The 20,885-nt window shown below is 40.4% G+C and overlaps 1 protein-coding gene across 3 annotated transcripts in view; it reads right to left on the bottom strand.

Annotated features, from left to right (window-relative positions):
- TBCE (tubulin folding cofactor E) overlaps positions 1-20,885 on the bottom strand; it is a 52,099-nt gene that overhangs the window by 8,152 nt on the left and 23,062 nt on the right. Inside the window, exons 1-7 of one of the 3 annotated variants that reach the window (XM_042025273.1) lie at positions 18,826-18,862; positions 18,462-18,595; positions 15,606-15,690; positions 6,776-6,964; positions 5,637-5,725; positions 4,854-4,953; positions 2,992-3,094 (exon numbers count right to left, since the gene is read on the bottom strand). In XM_042025273.1, the coding sequence (XP_041881207.1) occupies positions 2,992-3,094; positions 4,854-4,953; positions 5,637-5,725; positions 6,776-6,964; positions 15,606-15,690; positions 18,462-18,561 (666 nt within the window). In that variant the 5' untranslated portion in view covers positions 18,562-18,595; positions 18,826-18,862. Of the gene's footprint in view, positions 1-2,991; positions 3,095-4,853; positions 4,954-5,636; positions 5,726-6,775; positions 6,965-11,697; positions 11,797-15,605; positions 15,691-18,461; positions 18,596-18,825; positions 18,863-20,885 lie in introns of those variants that run through there. The other 2 variants (XM_042025272.1, XM_042025274.1) reach the window with 2 other exon arrangements.

The following is a 20,885-nucleotide window of genomic DNA, read 5'->3' as shown; positions in this document are numbered from 1 at the left end:
GGATGGATGGATGGATGGATGGATGGATGGATGGATGGATGGATGGATGGATGGAATAGAAAAACTGCACAAAACTGTAGTATTTGAAGACTTTTCAATAGGCTGACCAAATGACAAAAAAATTGCCAAATGATAGGTCACAGCACAAATTCTAAGAAACTCAAATTGCTAAATTTTCGGCTACTGCTTAAAACAGCTTCCACAGAAACAAAAGTTCACAGATCTGACACTGAATCAGCTCTCAGGAAAGACTGGGGCCTCATTGTGGATAGCTGATGGGGAGGTAACAAATAGCCAGAGGAGTAGCCACTGATACTCAAAAACAGAAGAATGGAAATGCAAGAGCTATTGCAAAGAAATAAAGATGAGAACAAGAAACAATTGTCACCATGTAAGTCCATTATGTTCCTATATTTTTAGTCTGTTTATCCCAGGAAGCAAAGAATATACTTGGGAAAGGCACAAAGAAGCTAAACAAGAATTAAAGCCATGAAACAGAGGATAGCAGTTCTCAGTTACTTTCATATAAAACATTGGGACTTAAAAAATGAAATTATCAGGCAGCAATATCAGAACCCAAAAAAGGTTAAATTGATGTTAAACAATATGTATAGCAAAATTTTCAAATGGGTTCTTAATACAGTTAGATAAATCACGAAACAAAAAATCCAGAAATATTAATTAGAGGTATATACTCATGAACTCACAAAGCCACACAATTCCAGATTACTTTCTAAGAAGCTCTTACCATGTGCTTACCCTTTGCCTAGAATTTTTCCCAACTACCTGCTGCTACTTGCTAGTGTCAGAAGCATGATCCTGAACTTCTGTTCTAACCCAGATTTTTCTTTTACCCTGTATAATAGTAGATTATATTATAAATATAAAATCTTAGTTTGAAAACAGAACGACAAATATAACATTATGATTTAAATGCTGAATAAGAAAAAAGGGTTTGGAGCCATAAATATGAATTCATTACACTCAAATGCATTAATTAAATTTCTAAGCCAATGGCTGCTGACTTTAAGTTATTTTACAGGACATTTTTCCCCCTTGAAAGTTATATGTTAGGTTTTGAACAATCAATCAACAATTATAGAGTAATAAGCTCTTTTACCTATATACTAATATTCTCAGAAGTATTTAGATATGTACTAATAATATACCAATGAAAGAATTCTTTTTGAAAACTGATGCTCAAGGCATGTGAATGTGGAGCTTTGTATTATCGCATAACAGTTAAGCATGTCCCTCTCCTGTGAAAAATACTTCAAAAAAGAGGAACAAATTTTTAAAAATCCAAGTATAACTATCCCAATGCCATATATTCTTACAAATAACAGCAAGTAATTTTGAAATGCTGTTCACCATTAGATTGTTTTAATTTTAATTAAAACATTCCTAAGAATTTTGCTTATATTCCCATTGACAATCAGTGTATTTCTCACTTGCTTGGATTATATTCATTATTATTTTCTATTTAAAAGTTGACTTTTCAAGTAACTCCCCTCAGAGCTTAAGCAGTGACATTTTCAAGTGGTTTGTTCCCAGAGTACTAACGTCAGGTACATCCCTTTATTTTTCCCCTTTTGTTTGGCTGCCTCGGAACACCACTTTCCAGCACAGGCTTATGTCTCCCAACTTACAGGGAATGAATTGGAACAAATTTATAAAACAGATTTTGGGACCAAAGAGGTCTTTATGGCCAATGATGAATCATCAGCTAAAGGAGAGTTTCAAAAACAAATGCAAAAGCTGCATCATTTTAAATTGCTCTGACTAAGCTGGGGCTTTCTCACTGCAATTTAGTTACCCCTGGAGAACTCTAATCTGCCTGCAGCCATGGCTCCAACCAGCCTTTCTGTCACCCCGTGGAGGGATGGAGGACAGGTGCTGGCAGCTGCCAACATTTTAAACACCACAATGCACAGATTTACTCTGATGAGCACTAGATGACATTTAAAGTGTTTGTAGCCACTGAATTCTTCCATTCCCTTCACCATTCATATTGCTGCTACTATGGAAGGATTATCAACTGTCCTGCCATAAATCCCACAGGCAGTTTTAAGAGCACAGTGAATGGACACTAAACAAAAACACAGCAGTGACCTTCCTCTACCCCTCCTGTAAGACAAGAGATAAAGAAGATTCTTTCTACCCAAGCCCCAGTTTGTTAAGTGCTCTTTTACTGGATGGCAGCTGGCAGCCAAAATCTGAAAAGTCATGCGATTTTACAATGCAGTACTATAAAATCTGACCCTTAGAAATCCAAATAATAGTCTGGAATTTAGAAGCCATTATAAGTAACGTGACACTGCTGAGATGCACTTCCTAAGCCCCATATCTGAAACAAGGCCCACTGCTAAATATAGTTGCCAACAGGACTGCATTGCTAATAAGACGTCATAGCAGGGGAGAGTCATTTAAATGTGTGCATGTTTCAGTGCCTGAAACAAGTCAGAACTTTGCTTTTCCTCTGCTCTGTGCTGCCAGTAACCAGGCATCATGTAGTTCAAGAACCATCAATATGGTCAAAGATACTAATCCAGTCTCCTGCTGATGCAAAGTGATGCCAAAACAAGAATTTCTCATCGTAAGGAAGTATTTTCTTTCCATTTGCATTTGTTCTATTGCATGCATAAAAGTACAGGTAAACCTTCAACAGCTACAAGGAACCAAAAAGTGTTCACTTAGACAAATTTGGGGACACAAAGCTATATTATACTCCAACTGCTTTATTTTGATTTAGCAATTTACAGATGTAGATGAAGTAAAATGTTTCTTATTAGACTCCCATGCCAATATTACTTCCTTTATTATGTAGGACGTACATTAGTTAATATGGTACTAATAGTTACCCCACAGCTCCTTTTCAAAGGATGATTTGATTTCAGAAGAACAATATAGTGCACAAATGTTTATTGTGCTTTCCTTGCCTCAGAAACCTCATGATATTAAATTTTTTTGAAAATCAGGAAAGGTTATTACCTCTGTCCATGTTATTCCAGTTTGATTAAGTGCCAGAATCTTCAAGTTTGAAAATCCACTGGATATAAAAGTTGATGTAGATGGAAATCTCATTTTGTTTTCACTGTGTAAAAAGAATAATTATTCGCATGATGAATAATCACATTTATTTAAGTCATTAGTTTGGAATTACATATTAAAGAACAAAAAATTACACTCCCCCAAAATTAAAATCACTGCCAAGATGTCACATATTTTAAAATATAATAAAAAATATATTCGAACATACTCTTTCCTAATTTACTTTCCTGCTTCAGGAATGTATATTTATTTGAGAATGCGTATTTATTAACCTGTGGCTTCTTTCTCTTTCACTAAATTTTGAACATTAAAAGAATGATTTTCATTAATATTAAATGAAACAAAGCCAGAGCTTGGGCTTAAACTCTTTAGTGCTGACTGAAAATGAAGAGCCTATATGACTATCCAGACCTCAGTAAAACAAAGGTATGTAAAATCCACTCTCAGTAGTTAAGTATCACTACAAAGAAGAAATGATAAAGATTCTCAAATCTGCAGTCTTCAAATCAGTTTTCATTATTCACCCCAAAAGAGAAGTTTTTATTTCTTTCCTAAGGCATAATCTACCTGCATATTCTCATAAAAATCTGTCAATGTAGTTTATAGTTACATAATTATGGGTAAAATTTCCACATAGAGAGCTGGTGGATGGTTAACCACTTTTATTCTTCTTCCAACATTCCATGCACAAAAAGAAAATCAGTAACAGATTTACCTTCTTTATTTTTTAAAGCAAACAGAAGGTCAAACCAACAAAAAACTGATTCAGACTATGTCAGTTTGTAGTTAGAAGCATCAGATTCCAGAATCAATCTCATTTTGTTTTCCATTTTTTTCACTAATAACTTCTGAAACCCCTTCAGTCTAGAGTACACTTCTTAACAATGAAAAACTGAAAAAATTATTCTGGGTGAATTAAAATAAATCCTCTGTATTCTCATGCACGCTGATAATAAATCATTATATGCTCTAGGCAAAGATAGATTTACAAATAGCACCCAGGTTGCAAACAGCTGTTCAGTGCTAAATATTGAAGAAAATGGAACACCTTCAACTGTTTTAAAAATATATTTTTGTCACATTAATGATAAGAATAAATAAAAACCCTGGTGATTTAGGCTGCTACCTAATCCATTGTGACATTTCACACAGAAAATTACTGTGGCATGTGCCAGTTACAGTGGATAGGTGTCTCCTAGAAATGTTCTTTATTTTGAAACTATTTTGTGAATTTTCTTGTTTCGATAGAATTGCTGCTTTATTTAACAACATCCTCCTTCTTTTTCCAATGTCATCATTGTACAAGAGATTTTCCCAAGATCTATCACCATGATCTTATCAGTTTCTTACCAGCATCATTTTAGAACAGAAATAGACTAGGTTTTGGGATAATTATGGTTTGGTTAAAACATTATGGATAATTAAGTTTAGTGTCAAGACACGGTTGGTTAAACAAAAGGGGGCTCCTAAGTACAGACCTGCCTGAGCAGCCAGAATGTATCAACAAAAGTAAAACACGGAGTTTTAAAACTTGGAAGAAAATGTTCTCCAGAACTTAGTTTTACAGAGAAGCTGAACTCCTAGGGTTCTAGTCTTTTCCTGAATACAGATGTCAGAAAAATATAGCCCACACAGGAATTTATGAAGAACAAGATTTAAAAAACCAAAAGAAGTGTTTAAAAACTTAACTCCCATTAGAATGAGTCTTCTTGTATCCAGTTACATTTAGAAAGCCAAACCCTGATCCTCTTGGGTTTTGCCCCTACCCCAAAGGAAGAGAAACCCAATATGAATATTTATACCTGACATTAAGTGTTTCCAGATTTTGAACTCGAGAAGCAATAGCTACTACTGTCTCCCAAGATGATATCAGATTTTTTGATAGGTTTATATGCCTCATGTCTGAAATTTCTTGTTAAGAAGAAGAAACTTATCTCAAAATTGAATTTCTTTTTTTCAGAATTAGAATTAGGGTTTGATTTTGAATCAAAAAGAAATAGATTATACTAAGGGATGTTACTGCTCAGTTACAGCAAATTTTATTTTGATTTGTGATATGGAAATGGCTTATAGTTTTATAAAAGGGCTTAACTATACAAATCCTCAAATGAATTAATTTCTATACTGACAGGAACTCTTACAAGTCCTTATAAATTAACGAATAATAACTGCTTTGTAGTCTTGTAACACTGCCACTACATGCAGTGTACTAAACACATTATTTGTTACATATTGGAAACCTCTGGTGTCTACAGAATGTATCAGTTCTATTTCTACAGGGTTGTCTATTCTAGAGAATTTTTAAAAAACCCACTGCTGGAGTCTTCTGAAACTGCAGTCACAGTAGCAACCTATGACTATACTTCTATTTTTATCCACAATTTGTATTTCCTCTCAAAAACTGTGGGCGCCTGGCTTTTTAACTTCTTAACATTGCATTAAACTTCTAAATATAAACTTCACTTTTAATTTTTTTTTTTTTTTTTTAATAAAAGGATACAAGTATCATTCATTGAAGTGAACACTTGGAATGCTAAAGTATGTACTTTATTTGTGGTATCATGTAATATGGCAAAAAAGGATACTGGCACACGTTCTGCTGATTTCCTCTTCCTGACCAGCATGGCTCACTGCACACTCACGCACCGAGATATCCACCAGTTTGTTCAGTTGTCTACACAAGAAAGAACATTTTGTTAAGTAATCTTCAAACAGAAATAAGAATGTTACATAAATGCCTGGTTGTTACAACTACATAACATCCTTCTCACGTATATCTCTCCTTTGGAATTAGCAATGTGCAGATTACTACACTGCAGCGTTATTCGCACTCGAAAACAGACACATCTCTATTTTTTGCCTTTACATCACTAGTACAAAGTCTGGTTGAACTACAGTTCCTACACCCCCCAAAAAAACCCTCATCCAACTGAAATAAAGAGTGGTAAAACAGATTAAATATAGCTTTATTGGAATTTAATTAGAGGTTCCAAGTTAAAAAGGTTTCTTGCAACACTTTTTGCAAGAGGTTCAGAGTTATTTGGGCATTCTTTGTATCACTTATCAAAAGTATTTTTGAGTGCTTAGTATGTTCTGGGAGATAAGGAGAATAGTTGTGGAATATCAGCTCAGAAGGAGACTGCCACCTACTGAACTAATACATCCCTACTGCCGGAGGCCATTAGAACTGCAATTTATTACACATCATTAAGTTAGTTCCTTTCTTACCCTTCCAGGTACATGAACATGACATGAACTGATTGAAAAACTTCTTCACTAGCAGTACAGTGGCTTTGTGCTTTTCCGCTCTTGGTTACAAAGTCATTAGTGATATGAGTAAAAAAAGATTAAAAAAACCTGTACGCTATTAAGAAAACATAAAAATACCCCTATTTAAAAAAGACCATGCATGTGTATGATGACTGCCAATACCATGATAATTTGTCTCTCATTTCTCACTGGATATCATCACCTGCTACTTTATGAAACCAGAATGAGGATTGTGAGCACTCAAACATGACATAATCCCAGTTCCTATTTGTAAAACGTGAATTACAAAGCCACAATCGGAAGATTTTCTGTCTCTTCCACCATAGTGCAGTCTGGCTTGCTTTTAGACACGTAACAATTTTATATGCACAGCAGTCAAATCCTTACAGTTGAAATACTACCTGACTAATCAATCACTAATAATGTATCTTAGATTTTCATATATTACACTTGCCTTTGCTGTTCTGCAACAGAATCCATGCCAACAAATTCCACAGTCTTTGTTCCAAATACTACTGTATTCCCTGTCCCATACTGAACATCTTGCTTATCATTCAATCCATACCGATCCTTTACTGCAGTAAGAAAATCTACTCCAAAATTTGCCTTGTTTGGCCGGATGAATGATCCTCCTTTAGGATGCCTAGAACAGAGCAGCCAGGAAAAGTTGAAATATGAAACATTATCATAACAATGACTAATTAATTACTACCTTAAAAAAAAAATACTGAGAACCAAAGCAGTGAAAAGGCAATTCTACAGGCTAATTGTAAACATCGCTGCTCCCAGCAAGCCAAGTAAGACTTTCAAAGTATCTTTGATAGTACTTGATACAAATTCACATTGTGAGATACCATGACAACTGGAGCACTAGCTCTCCAAAATGTACTTACACATCAAAATTACAGTGTCAGTGCCATTATTAAAAATAACTGCTCTGTTACTTCCAAACTCATTACGAACTCAGGTTCTCCAGAAAAAGAAGGTTCTACCTACGGATAGACACAAAGTAACCTAAATCATACAATAAATGTGCCTGGAGTCTTACCAAAGCCTAAGGAATACTCAGAATAGTGATTGCTACATTGTATTTATCTTGCATAATTCACTTGTAATTCTAAGAGAAAGCAACCTTGTCCTTCAATTCACACAACTGGCACAACATACAGATTGTAGCACTCAGAACGCTTACACAAACTCAAACTTTCAAAAATCCTGATACCAACTTAGTAACAATTTTGAATATTCAACAGAAATATCCCACTAATAATGTATGTTCAACACAGTCCTATGAAGTTTCTTGTTTTTTCTTGAGCACTGAAAACACTTTGTTCCTTGACAGTTTCTTGCCATGCAATTGCTTTGACATTTTCTATCAAAGTTAGTGAGGAAACACAGTATCCAGGGTGAACTAGCAGAGAACAGTTACAGGAATGGTATCACCAAGCAGATCAGGATCTGATAGGAGCATCAGCCAGAAAACAGCAGGAAGAAAGTTGGAAGCTGTGATTACCTGTGTGCGATCAAGCTGAGAAGATGACAGGCTTTGGTAGGAAAGAACCCAAGAGGAAGATACCACTTACGTAAATAAAACTTCTCAAAACAGCATGTAAGCATCACGTAGCTAATTAGCAAACCATAATATAAACCACCAATGCTACAAAGTTCAAAATTCTCATAGAAAAAGCCAGTAACAAAGGCCCTGAATCCTATGGACCTATTACAAGTAGATGGAATAGCTTGGGCACCATACATTTGCATTTTTGCTAAAAAATCAGTGCTGGAAATTTCCTGTGCCAATTTCATTCATTAATGTTTCTACTCTCATATCCTAAAGAAGGACCTAAGTAGAAACTAGATACTATTTACTTTCAAAATATTTGCAGTCTAGTTTTGTAGTGACTAAGTTTAGAGTGCAATGATTGCAAAGAAGCAGAACAGTAAACTCTTAAAGAATGTCAACCTGGTATGTACTTTTCATGTTTGATAAGCATTTTCAATACATTTTTAATCCAGTCTTTTCTCCCATTCCTTTGAAATTCTTCATAGCTTGCACTTGATTGATTTAAATATTGAACTTCCTCAAACATAAAAATGATGTGATTCTTTCTTAATACCTCTTCTTAAAACAGTAGATTGCCTTTTTATGACCTGAACTAGAACATCTCTTGCCTGCAAATGTATCGCTTCTGCATTTAATTAAGTCAAACAGCTTCACATCTGGCAGATAGTACAGGATTCTACTTGGGGCTCTGGAAAAAATCCTTGTTCTCCTGTCTATCTGTAATTCACACTAGGTCCCTCTGTAAGTTTATTCTAACAACTGTCCAATTTCCTATCACCTCGATTCTCCCCATTTTGTCATCACCATGCCCCTGCACTCAATAGTTCTGCTGTCCTCAACCCTCCGGCCAGAGCTAATCTAGAACCTCACATCTGCATCCCTCCTGTCATACCATTTAGAGCTGGCATAGCCAAGACCTTTGAGCCTCTCCATCACCATATCCATTCCTAAGCCCATTTCTGTCCTCTCAGGTCAGCACTTCTACTGGCATCTCCTTCCTCATTTTCTGTGCAGGAAACAGTTCTTTCCTTAGGAAAAAAAAAAGCAGAGGAACTACCTTGCCCCTTGTCATTTAAAGCTACAGGAAAATGTTAGTGTATTTATCTCTCAAGACCCTTCTCTTTTTGTCTTGATCACAAGATCATAGGTTTTCTCTCTCCTGTTGCTATCATTTCCCATTACTCTGCATGCTAATATGAGTTATCTAATGTATATTTAAATCAATTCCACAGCCTAAACTTCTTTTTCAGTTCCAGTCTATTTATTTGATCTACTTTTTCTGGAACTGCCACAAAGGACAGGAAAGGAAAGTGCAATAGGAACCTACTTTCAGGCAAAATTATTGTGTATTCAAGGAGAGAGGTCACTGTAACTCATTTTCCCTAAAACATGCTGCCTGTATTAAATTTCCTACTAGGGCATATGAACTGTACAAGCTGTATGTACATAGCAAACAAATCATGTACGGCACCTGGACTAATGCAAAAACACACCTATTAGCCACCAGTCTCCATAAATGGGAACGAAACAGATAAATCCTAATCCAAAGAGTCATCCAGCATGCATATCATGAGATGGAAGAACCTATGGATTACTAATCAACCTGACTTAAGCTGAACACCCAGAAGTCTGAGAATAAGGATTTTGTTCTCATGTATGGAAATTGTCTTGCAGCAGAACAAAACACTGTGTGGAAATAAAGTGGTAAAAGCAGAAAATGTGGAATATGTCCAAGTGGGGCTCTGGCAAGCGGCTGGCTCTAGTTAATACTGACGTTTCCTACTGACTTTTAGAATAGAGAGGTTGACCCCAATCTCAAAAGTCATCTTGTAGGACACTTCCTATTCACGATTCAGTAGCCTGAAGCATACAACCCATCTGCTGGCATGCCCAGGGCACTTCAAGGACATTCATTAAAATTTAGATTAGCCGTCAGCTTCCACTGATTAAGGAGGAAATTTGGCATCATTCTTCGCTGATGTAAAACAAAGTCATGGCAGTGCTCATCATTACAGGTACACGATGGCTCTTCATATGCTAGGGAAATATCACACACACACTTCTCTGAAAGTACTGAAGAATAATGCAGGAGTACACAAATCACAACAGTTACACACTTGAGCTGTCTGACTGCAGAAGCTTCTGAGCCACAGAGAGAGAGGTCAGCTTTATCAGCCTTGGCAGCAAACATGGATCAAAGGGCTTCTTTGCCCAGTACCGTCTGTTTGCAATGATCACTCCAGGCAATTATCATCATGACTGGAGTAAATGCACTACAAGGCTCATAAGGTGTCATAAAATGGAGCTGTTTGAACCCATGCACGTCTTTTCTACAGAGGCCCTGAACAGATCTCTTCCTTCTAGGGGAAAGCGTTCAACAGACAAAACTTCCATTAGAAGAATCTACACACTGCAGTAAAGAAAATCCTTCAAGTTTTAGAACAGGCCATGGCACCAAATAATGCTTATAAATGACACCTAGCACTAACCTGCCATGGTGTATCAAATTCCTGACTGAACAGAAGAAGCTTTGCAAACACAAGCAAGTACATCAAGTTCTTGAAAGTTTACCTTAGCTAAACAGACATGAAACTTGACTCTGAGCTTCCACAAAACAAGGAAAGAAAGACATCTGAGGTTTTAGATGCTATCTTAAGGTACTGCTGGTGCACAGCACATGTTAGAGCAGTGGTTAGGGACAACCTTTTGTTTCAACACAGTTCTATTGGCAGCAAAGAGCATGAGTTTCTGATGGACAAAACTTCTTAACTGAAACCCTCTCAGGAATCTTAAGAATGCATTCTGCCTTTGCAAAATGGAAATCACTTTTTTTTCATGGACACTAAAATGATATTGACATTTCTCCTGTATTTGAAGAGTTTGTGCTGTAGGTAGATATTCCCAGAGGTAAATCTGTCATCCCTGAAGAAAAAATAGCCTAATCTAATATAAACAAATCTCTCATGGAGCAGATCATCTTGAATGTCATCATGCATCCCTGACAACCAAGGGATCAGGCCCAGCCAGCATGATTTTATGAAAGGCAGCTCCTGCTTGACCAACCTGACCTACTCCTGTGACCAGGGGGCCTGCTTAATGGATGAAGAAAGAGCTGTGGATGTTGTCTACCTAGATTTTAGTAAAGCTTAAACTCTGTTTCCCAGAGCACTCTCCTGAAAAAGTGGCTTCCTGTGATGTGTGTGGATGGGTGTACTCTTTGCTGAGTAGAAGACTGGCTGGATGGCTGTGCCCAGAGAGTGGTGGTGAATGGAGTCACATCCAGCTGGCGGCTCATAACCAGTGGAGTTCCCCAAGGCTCAGTGTTGGGACCAGTTCTGTTTAACATCTTCATCAATGACCTGGACAAGGGCATCCAGTGCACCCTCAGCAAGTTCATAGATGACACTGAGCAGGGTGGGAGTGTTGACCTGCTGGAAGGCAGGAGGGTTCTGCAGAGGGATCTGGACAGATCCCTGTCCAGCTGGATTGATGGGCCAAGACCAATTGAATGAAGTTCAACAAGGCAAAGTGCTGCATCCTGCACTGGGGTCACAACATCCCCATGCAGAACTAGGGCAGTGATTGTCCCCCTTGTGCTCAGCACAATGAGGCCACACTTTAAATGTTGTGTTCAGTTCTGGGCTCCTCATTACAGCAAGGACACTGATGTGCTGGAGCAAGTCCAGAGAAGAGCAGTGAAACAGGTGAAGGGTCTGGAGCACAAGTACTATGAGGAATGACTGAGGTAGCTGAGGATGTTTAGCTTGGAGAAAAGGAGGCTCAGGCAGGATTTTTTCACTTTCTACACCAACCTGAAAGAAGCTATATCCAGGTGGAGGTTGGTCTCTTCTCCCAGGTAACATGTGACAGGATGAGACAAAATGGCCTCAAGTTGCACCAGGGGAGGTTTAGAAAGATATTAGGAAAATTTTCTTCACAGAAGAGGTTGTAAAGCATTGGAACAGACTGCCCAGGAAAGTGGTGGAGTCATCATCCCTGGAAGTGTTCAAAAAACATGTGGTCATAGCACTTGAGGACATGGTTTAATGGTGGTGGTGGTGCTAAGTTGATGGACTTAATGATCTTAAAGGTCTTTCCCAAGCTAAACAGTTCTATGATTCTTTTGGGCAGGAAAATAAAATTCCGAAACAGTAACATACAATTGGTCACAACTGCTGTCTATACACAAATTATAAAACTCAATGAAGAGGAAAAAACTGGTGCCATGGATGATTCAGCATTTCAGGACTACACAAATACACGGAAGTCCAAGCTCCCATCAGAAGAAAACAACACAAAGGGGGAAAAAACACCACAAAGACCTGGGCAGCAACTGCAATTCTGGCAGGCGGCAAACATCACAGAAACAAGCTTTACTATACTTTCTTCCATTTCTCTGGCCTGCTGTGAAACTCAAACTTGTGAAAAGGGATTAAATTTCAATATGGTCAATACTTCTACAAGATCTATTGAAATATCAGGATTCCTCTGGAAAGTGATCTGGGAAGAACAAAATATTCTCTAGCAGAGAAAGAACTATAACTAAAAGTACCCTAAATGTGTGATTAAATGTGTGTAATTGCTGTGATAACAGCAGAATGTTATGCCTATCTTGTGATATAAGCAGAGAAGTATGCCCGCTTACTGCTGGAGGATCCACACATCTTTCCCAGCAAAACAGCAGGGATAAAACCAGCTGCTAAAATAGCAGTGCCTATGTAAATGCTCTGAGTGACTGGAATACCCAAAACTGACTGAACAGGAGGGCTAATGAGGAAGATGACCCTTCTGCCAGATTAATAGGGGCAGGGGGGGACACTCCACTTGACAGGAAGCATAAAAGAAGCCTGAACAGAACAGAACAGTTATAGAACATCTGTAACTGTGGGGAGAAAGAAGAGGTACACCAGAGCAGCAGTCAAAACCTGGCTTGATGCTGTCAAAAGTTACCCCAGCAGCAGCACATCTCTGCCTACACCACACAGAGCTGCCTCATGGTCAGATGCCGAGGTGAGCCTGGGCCCAGCAAGGACAACATCGTGAGGAGCAACACGTGCCCCACATCTCAGCGTGCTCGTGTGGCCTCGGAGGTGCTCTCTACCAGCAGGTGCATTAACAAATTGCAGGAAGCAGTGCAAGGATGCAGCAGCTGGAGCACCCATGCATCCTTCAGGAATTGTGTGGGGCTAAGGCACTGGCATTCCCAGGGGAGGAGGGGTGTGCTTGTAACCCGCATTTCCCAGGGGAGCACCTGCATACAATTGTGTGAATGGGCCTGTGGGACAAGAACCTATTGGAAAGCATATTCATGTTTCAAAAGGTGTATACAAATTTTAACACTGTTTTAAGGCTTGATTACTCCTCATTTCTCTTGAAGGACTGTAGAGTATAATTTAATTACATTATATACTAGTGACCGCAAAAATAGTAGCTTCCTCAGTTATTAAGAAACAAGATCCTATTACCATGGAAAAAAAGCCCCACAAAAATACCACTAGATTGTGCATTGCCATTTCTAGCTGATACAGGGTTGATGAACATGGCTCATGATGTCAGCGTAATTTGAAGTACGGCTGTTTTGTTCCTTGGTATTCATATTCTTAAAAAGTTCAATTATCACCACACAATATATGACCCAGATAAACTTACTGCCATGAAACATAAAAGTTTAGGTCATGTTTTCAAAAAACTTACTATAGAGATCACACAGAGCTGTAAGCAGACCTACTGTTCCAAGTAAGGACTAGAAAGAAGATTCTCTGGTAATGAGAATCTCAAAATCAGCTTTATTTTGCTCTTATGATCTTATTTTCAAATGTCACTCCGAAGGATGCATTTTTTAAAGCAGTTAGTTTCCAAATTGCCTTAAAAATAATTCTAAAATGTTCTTTCATTGCATTTGTTTACAGTACAACCTACTTGATCAGCAGCTTCTGCTTATCAGAATTCAAGGAGGGAGCAAAGTAGGCAAAGGATACTCATGATAAGGTGTAAGGTGAAAAGTATATATATATATTTTTAAAATGTGTATATACATCTACAAAGAAACATTACTCCCTCCTAATCAGTAGTAGTAAAGAGGTGATGTTTTAAGTTGTGGGAGGGTTTTGTTTTTTAGCGTTCTTTTTTGCTAAAATAAGGTAACTATTTTTACTTAAGTTTGCCTACATCTTCACAGTCAGTACAAGAACTACAAATGTGCCTGAGCACAGGAATTTATGTCTGTGTGTCATGGTGGACTGCTAGAACTGTGTATTCTCTTAGACTCCAGAAGGACCTTTTCTGATTGGAAAAAAGCAGAGTACAAAGAACGGGTATTGTAAGAATGACATGTTTAAAGACCAAAACATTTACATTTGTTATGGGTATTGAGCTTCACTCAAAACATTGATTTTTATATCAATAATTGAGATTACTATCTGAGATCTCATCTTCTGGAAGCACACTAGTGGCTGCTAAAAACCCAAGAGTCTATACACATGTATGTAAATATCATATACGCACAAATGTAAAGCAGTCAAGTTTCTGAAAAACATTCATGAAGTGTTCAGTTGCTTTTTCTGTCCAGAGAGATTTGGAATGGTCAGCCAATTATTTCTATCTTTTTCTCCTACAGCAGAACATAGCTAGCTTCAACTTGGAAACTGTTTCAATTACATTCAAAGCATTTAGGAAGCAACTTCCACTAATATATTAATTTAAGAGACATGGTTGCTCTAAAACCATCATTTCCAATTATTTAGCTGAAACGAAAAATCCAACAATGTTGAATTTTTTTCTTGTATTAAGTGAGTTTAGCCTCCTCAAGCCTTGTTCTATTATTATTAGATACAAGGGAAAAAATATCCAGTCCCCACAGGGGAGCGTTTTCTTCTTTACTTATTTTTATAAAGAATAGATTTTGTTCTCTCCTCCTTCACCACATCAATGCTCAGGAACTTACTGAGCTAGCAGTCTGCAGTAATTAAGAGTTGTTGATGACTTTCTTCTATTAATTCATCCAGTTACTATTTAACTTACAAACTTTTAGCTGTTGCATGTCTCCTGGCATAGAAATCAACAACTTGCTGCAGTTAATATCCACCCTGGAGTCCTGTATTCTGCAGTTTCAAACTTGTTAAGTGCTCAAATCTTTACACTTAGAAGTAATGCATGCATATACTTAAAAACCCCACACAGCTGCACCATGTTTTGCATGTACTAAATGCAGTGAACATATTCAACGATTCCTTAGTGATACAAATATAACCCAAATCATTAACAGGAAATTGGTATTTTCCCTTAACAAGATACATGCAAGCCATCTTAAATTCAAATCTAAACTGTATTTGAGACAGTTAAATACGGACCAATATTTCAGTTCAGAATTACCTAATGAAGATCAGTAGAAACTATTGATTTCCTAACTAAAGGGTCTAAAACCTACTAACTGTAATATTACTAACACCCAAAAGTCTCATTTTATAATATACCTCTGAAAACATGACTTGCATTTTCTAAGTATTTACTATATTCTAGTACCTGTAACTGGATTGATATCAATGCAAGAGCCTCTACAGATTAGCTAGTCAGAGTACTCAGAATTCTTTTTAAAATCAGAAATCTTTTTAATACTGGCCAACTGATAACAGAAGGGTTTGCCCTAAAAATCGCCAAAGGGCCTTTTCCCATGACCATTCCATCACCACGCATGACATGCCAATGCTGTGAATCAACTCACCTGCACTTAAAATACTGTGTTCCTTCATAGCTGCCATCATGCTTTCCCCTCTGAGGATCATCCCATTCCACGCCCAGCCAAATTCCTGGAAAAAAATGGTAGATACGTTTTCAAATTTAGGGCATTATATCCATAGAAATCACGGCTGGAAAGAACCTCTGCAGTTCACCTAGCCTAATCTTCTCTCTCAAAGCAGAAGATTATCACCAGCACTAAGACCAGTCAGTCAGGTAATCTGTTACCTAGCCAGACCTTGAAAATTTCCAAGGAGTGAAAGATTCCAAGACATCTGGCAAGCATATTCCAGTGCTGCATCACTTCTGTAATGGAAAAGATTTTCCTGCTGTGGCTGTTGTCCTTTATTACATAATCTAGAACTAGTAAGAAGAGCTAGGCTCTGCCATCATTGTAACCACCTGTCAAACAGCTGCAGGAAGCCATTGGATGTCACTTTTTTTTCTCTTCACCACATTAACCAAGCCCAGATCCCTCAATGTCTTCACAACACATGTATGGTCTGTGCCCTTAATCACTCTGGCAGTCCTCCAAGACTCCTCAAGAGAGGAGCAGATCTTTGAGATCCTCTCAAGTTCATCGGCATCCCTCTTGAACTGAAATGGTCCCATGCCAGATACATTACTCCAAGTGTAACCTTGTTAAGACTCCCTGCCCCCAGAGAGGGATAACAACTTCCTTTAACTTGCCGGCCGTGTTCATCACTTCACTCTAAAGTAACCTAGTGCAACATGTATCTTTGCTTGTTACACGAGATCACTGCTGGCTCATATTCATAACAGTATCCAACTTAATTCCCAAGTCCTTTACAACAGACTCTGAGTTACTAGTACTTCCTGGCCTATACTAGATGTGGAAATTTATCCTTCTTGAATCTTTTGGATTCAAACCTAAAGTTCATAAAGCTTGATCTGGATTGCAATTCTAACTTGTATCACAGCAGCCATTTGAGGGTGAACACTGTTCCTCACTCAAGTCACTGGCAAATATGTGAAACAATACAGACCCCAGCATTTACTTTTGTAGTACTCACTCGTTACCTGATATCAACTAATTACATTTCTACTTGACAACTTTCAACTCACTTAACAGTCCATTCACCTATCTTGTATTTCTTCAGCTTCCAAATAAGATTCTTTATGGAGACACTATTAAAAGACTTATTAAAGTCAAGGAATATTACATCCTTTGTTCTCCCTTTATCCACATTCACAGTCATATCATCATAGAAAGTAATGACACTTGTGAAGCACAATTTGTTCTTATTTACAGGTGCCAAATACTCCCAACTACTATTGTCCTTCACAGGCTTGGAAATGGATTCCAAGGAAACATGCTACAGATCTTTCCAGAAACTGAAGTGAGGCTAATGAGTCTACAGTTCCTGGTTATCCTTCTTGCCTCTTCTAGAACTGTGTGCAGGGCTAGTCTTCTTCCAAGCACCAGCAATCTTTCCATAAGTTTGAATATCTATAGTGGGTTGACCCTGGCTAGATACCAGGTGCCTACCCAAAGCCACTCTGTCACTCCCCTCCTCAACTGGAGAGGGGAGAAAAAATATAACAAAAGTTGAGGTTAGAACAGGTAGAGATGACTCACTAATTACTGTCATGGGCAAAACAGATTTGACATGGGGAAAGTAATTGAATTTATTACCAATCAAAACCAAAGTAGAATAAAAAGAAGTAAAACAAATCTTAAAAATACCCCCACCCAAGCTCTCACTCCTTCCTGGGCTCTACCTCCTCCCCACCAGTGGTGCAGGGAGATGGAGAATGGGGGTTACAGTCAGTTCATCACACCTTACTTCTGCTGCTTCCTCCTCAAAGAGAGGAGTCCTTCCTGTGCTCCAGCGTGGGGTTTCTCCCATAGAAGACAGTCCTCCATAGACTTGTCCAACATAAATCCTCCCTATGGGCTACAGTATACTTCCTTTGGAACTGCTCCAGTGTGGAACCCTTTTTTCATGGGGTATAGTCCTTCAGGAAAAGGCTGCTCCAGCATGAGTTCCCCACAGGGTCACAAGACCTATCAGGGGCCTGCTCTGGTGTGGGCTTCCCCTAGAGTCACCACTTCCTTTCAGGCATCTACCTGTGTGACTCCTCCACGGGCTGCAGGTGGATCTCTGCACCCCTATTGATCTCCATGGGCTGCCAGGAAACAGCCTGTCTCAGTAGGTCTGCAGGGGAATCTCCTCTCTGGAGTGTGGAGCTCTTTCCCCTCCTTCTTTATTGATGTTGGTGTCTGCAGGGCTGTTCCTCTCACATATTCTCACTCAGCTCTTCTCTGGCCACAGTTACTTCTGTATAATGAGTCTCTATTCCTTCCCCTTCTTAAAGATGGTTTCACTGAGGTGTAATTACCATTGCTGATGGGCTCAGCCTTGGCCAGCAGCAGGTCTGTCCTGGAGCCTGTTGGCATTGGCTCTGTTGGACACAGAGAAAGCTTCTGCCATCTTCTCACAGATGCCACCGCTGTAGCCCTTGCTGCTATCAGAACCTTGTCACGCGAACCCAGTATAGTATGTTATCGAAGGAGTACTTGGTCTGGTGATCTGCTGCTGCTGCCTCTTACCTTCCCTGACTATGCCAGCAGAGAGATCAAGGAAAAGACTGTAAAGTACTTCTTACACTCCTTTTGACAACTCTGACTTCTTAAAAAAACCCCAAAACCCACATAGATTAGAAATTGACATATTAACACAAGAACAATGAGGAAAAATCAAATTGTAAATTGCCTCGCTCTATTTGGCAATATTTGGGTTATTTAATTAAGAAGAACACGAGTAGAACCTCGAGAACAACCATAAAATGTGAAGATTATTACTTTTGTGGCGCTTACCTGCTGTACGAGACACGCTGCCCACATAGCGCACAGTCCCATAGTCGGTGCCACAGGAGACCCGCCGACCCAGCGCATCGGGAGGCACCCCAGCAGCCATCCCGGGACAGCTGGAGTCCGTGCTGCTCCCAGACCTGCAGGGACAGGAGAAAGGCCCTTAACACACGCGCAAGCCGCTGCTCTCACAACGCCCCTACCTTGAGCCGCTCTTTTGCCGCCCGGCTACACGCCGGGCTCCCTCCCAGCACTACCCCCTGCCGCTGGCACACCCCGCCCCGCTGCCTGCTCCCGGAGCAGCCTCCTCTGGCGCTGCTCTCAGCCCCAGCCCCCACACGCGCGGGGCCGCGGGGCGCAGCTCACGCACCGGCGGGGCCGCGCCGCCGCCCCACTTCCGCCCTGCCCCGCCCGGCACCCGCCGCCCGCCCCGCCGGCGCTCCCGGCGCCCTCCTATTGGCCGCGAGCCCCGGGGCCGCCCTGCCCTGGCTTGCTATTGGCCCATCCCCGCCTTCTACCGTACTCAGGTCACCGCCTTCGGGGGCAAACCGACCCGGGGCGTCGCCGCCGTAGAGCTTTCTGGGTAGTGCAGTTCGTCGAGGGTAGCCAGCCGCGTGGGCTTGCCGGCCCTAGACTACAGCTCCCAAAATGCCGCGGGGTGAGAGGCAGGCGCTCTAATAGGGCGAGCCGGGCCCGCGGGGCGGTGCTAGGAAGGGAGGCAGCCCCTCGCCCGCGTGCCGGGGTGTCCCGCCCGTCCCTGGGAATTGCGGCTCTCTCTGAGTAGCCGCAGACTTGCGGTGGGATGTGAGGACGGAGCAAAGATGCCCGGGGAAGCGCTGCCCTGCTGTAAAGCAGCGCGCGGTGGGCAAAGCCCTGCGGCACCGGTGAACCGACACGGAGCAAGAGATGGTTCCGAGTCCGTAACTCAAGGCTGGGGCGCCCTCTGGGAGCAGCGGCTGAGGAGAACGTGGGCGACTCGCTGAGCAGTAGAGCTCCCCGGAGCATCCCCAGGCCAGAGGAACTCCCACGCAGTTGTATTCCCCTGTACGCTGCTACACTTGTTGCTGCATTTATTTCGACATTCAGTATTTGGGAAAAATATCGTCAAGACGTGTAATGATTAGCGAACGCATCTTAAAAAAAAAAAAAAAAAAAAAAAAAAAAGTTAAAATCGATGTGTCCACTGTGCGTAGATTAGCAGCAAAAACTGAAAGACCTGACTGTATTCTCGTACCAGTTGGTGAAGAACATAAATTTAGTAAGAGCTCTTCAGTTTGATAGAGATAGGCATGGCAAGATCTAATAGCTGCGGTTATAAGAATCAAAGTATCCTAATTGTTGTTTTTCACATATGTTAATATCTTGTGTTTCATAGTTCAATGGCCCATAACAGCTTAATGCAAATAATATCATCTGAAAGTTGGCACCACAAAGACTGGAACAATCATCAAGTAAATAATTAAGCAGCTCTTGCAGTCCTATGCCTCCATTACATTAAATCTGTCTGTTCTTTTGGCAGGCAGGATATTAGTACTCTTTACTCTGAGTCTGTAATACTGACTACATAAATCAGGTGTGGGTATTCGGTAACACTAGCACATTCCAATCAAAATAATCTGGATAATGTGTATATTCTTTAGTATGCTGAGAGCTTGCATCTTCAAGTAACAGGCTTCAAGGGTATGCTGTACTGTCTTGCATAAAGCAGCTGCTCCCAAAGGGACAATCCAGCGAAGATCTCTGTGCCTTTATCACATAGTCCTCCTTTGCCATAGGGTTATGATCCAGTTTTAAGGTTCTTAGAAATGCCTCTGCCCGAATTAAGGTGCAAACAAGACCATATGCCAGTAACAATAGTAAAGGTTTTATTTGATGGTAAATATGAGAGAGAAAGAAAGAAAGGAAGAAAGAAGTAGAAGATAGGCGGGGGGGGGACATAAAGAGTGACAGGGACAGAATAAGGAAAATATCACCACTCTGTGGCTCCCAGTGATGTTCGTTGATCCTCTCCAGCTGCTCTCTCGGTGGTGAAGGTGCCCCCAGAAGGCACAGAGTCCCATGGGTGTACATGCTCACGCTGGGTGGGCACGTCCGGGCGTGTCCCCTTGACTCTGGGTCTGTTGCACCACGTGCGGCCCTGTGGGGCCAAGCCTCTCACGTGGAAGTCCCTTGGATGTGCCCTGTGGGGTTGGGGGTTCCACAGCTGGGCCAGTTTGTGTAACGGAGGATGGGTGTTTATTGCCTCTCACCAGAGGCTGCACCATGCACCCAAAACCTCCTCCTCCCCCGTCGGTTGGGGGGGAGTCTGTGTAAACCTGGCTTCTGTGAGCTGTGCTCTCCCCCCACCCCAAACTCACCCGGGGATAGTTGCAGCTGGTGGCTTTGGCCTTTTGTGGATGCAAACCTTTCCCTCAGCGTGAGATGACTGAC

Source organism: Corvus kubaryi, unplaced genomic scaffold (assembly GCF_017639235.1).
Source record: "Corvus kubaryi isolate FWS band 111438036 unplaced genomic scaffold, C.kubaryi_AGA036_p1.0 37266, whole genome shotgun sequence".
Classification (NCBI taxonomy): Eukaryota; Metazoa; Chordata; class Aves; order Passeriformes; family Corvidae; genus Corvus; species Corvus kubaryi.
Note: the sequence above shows the minus strand (reverse complement) of the source record. Positions and strands in the feature narration are given on the sequence as shown.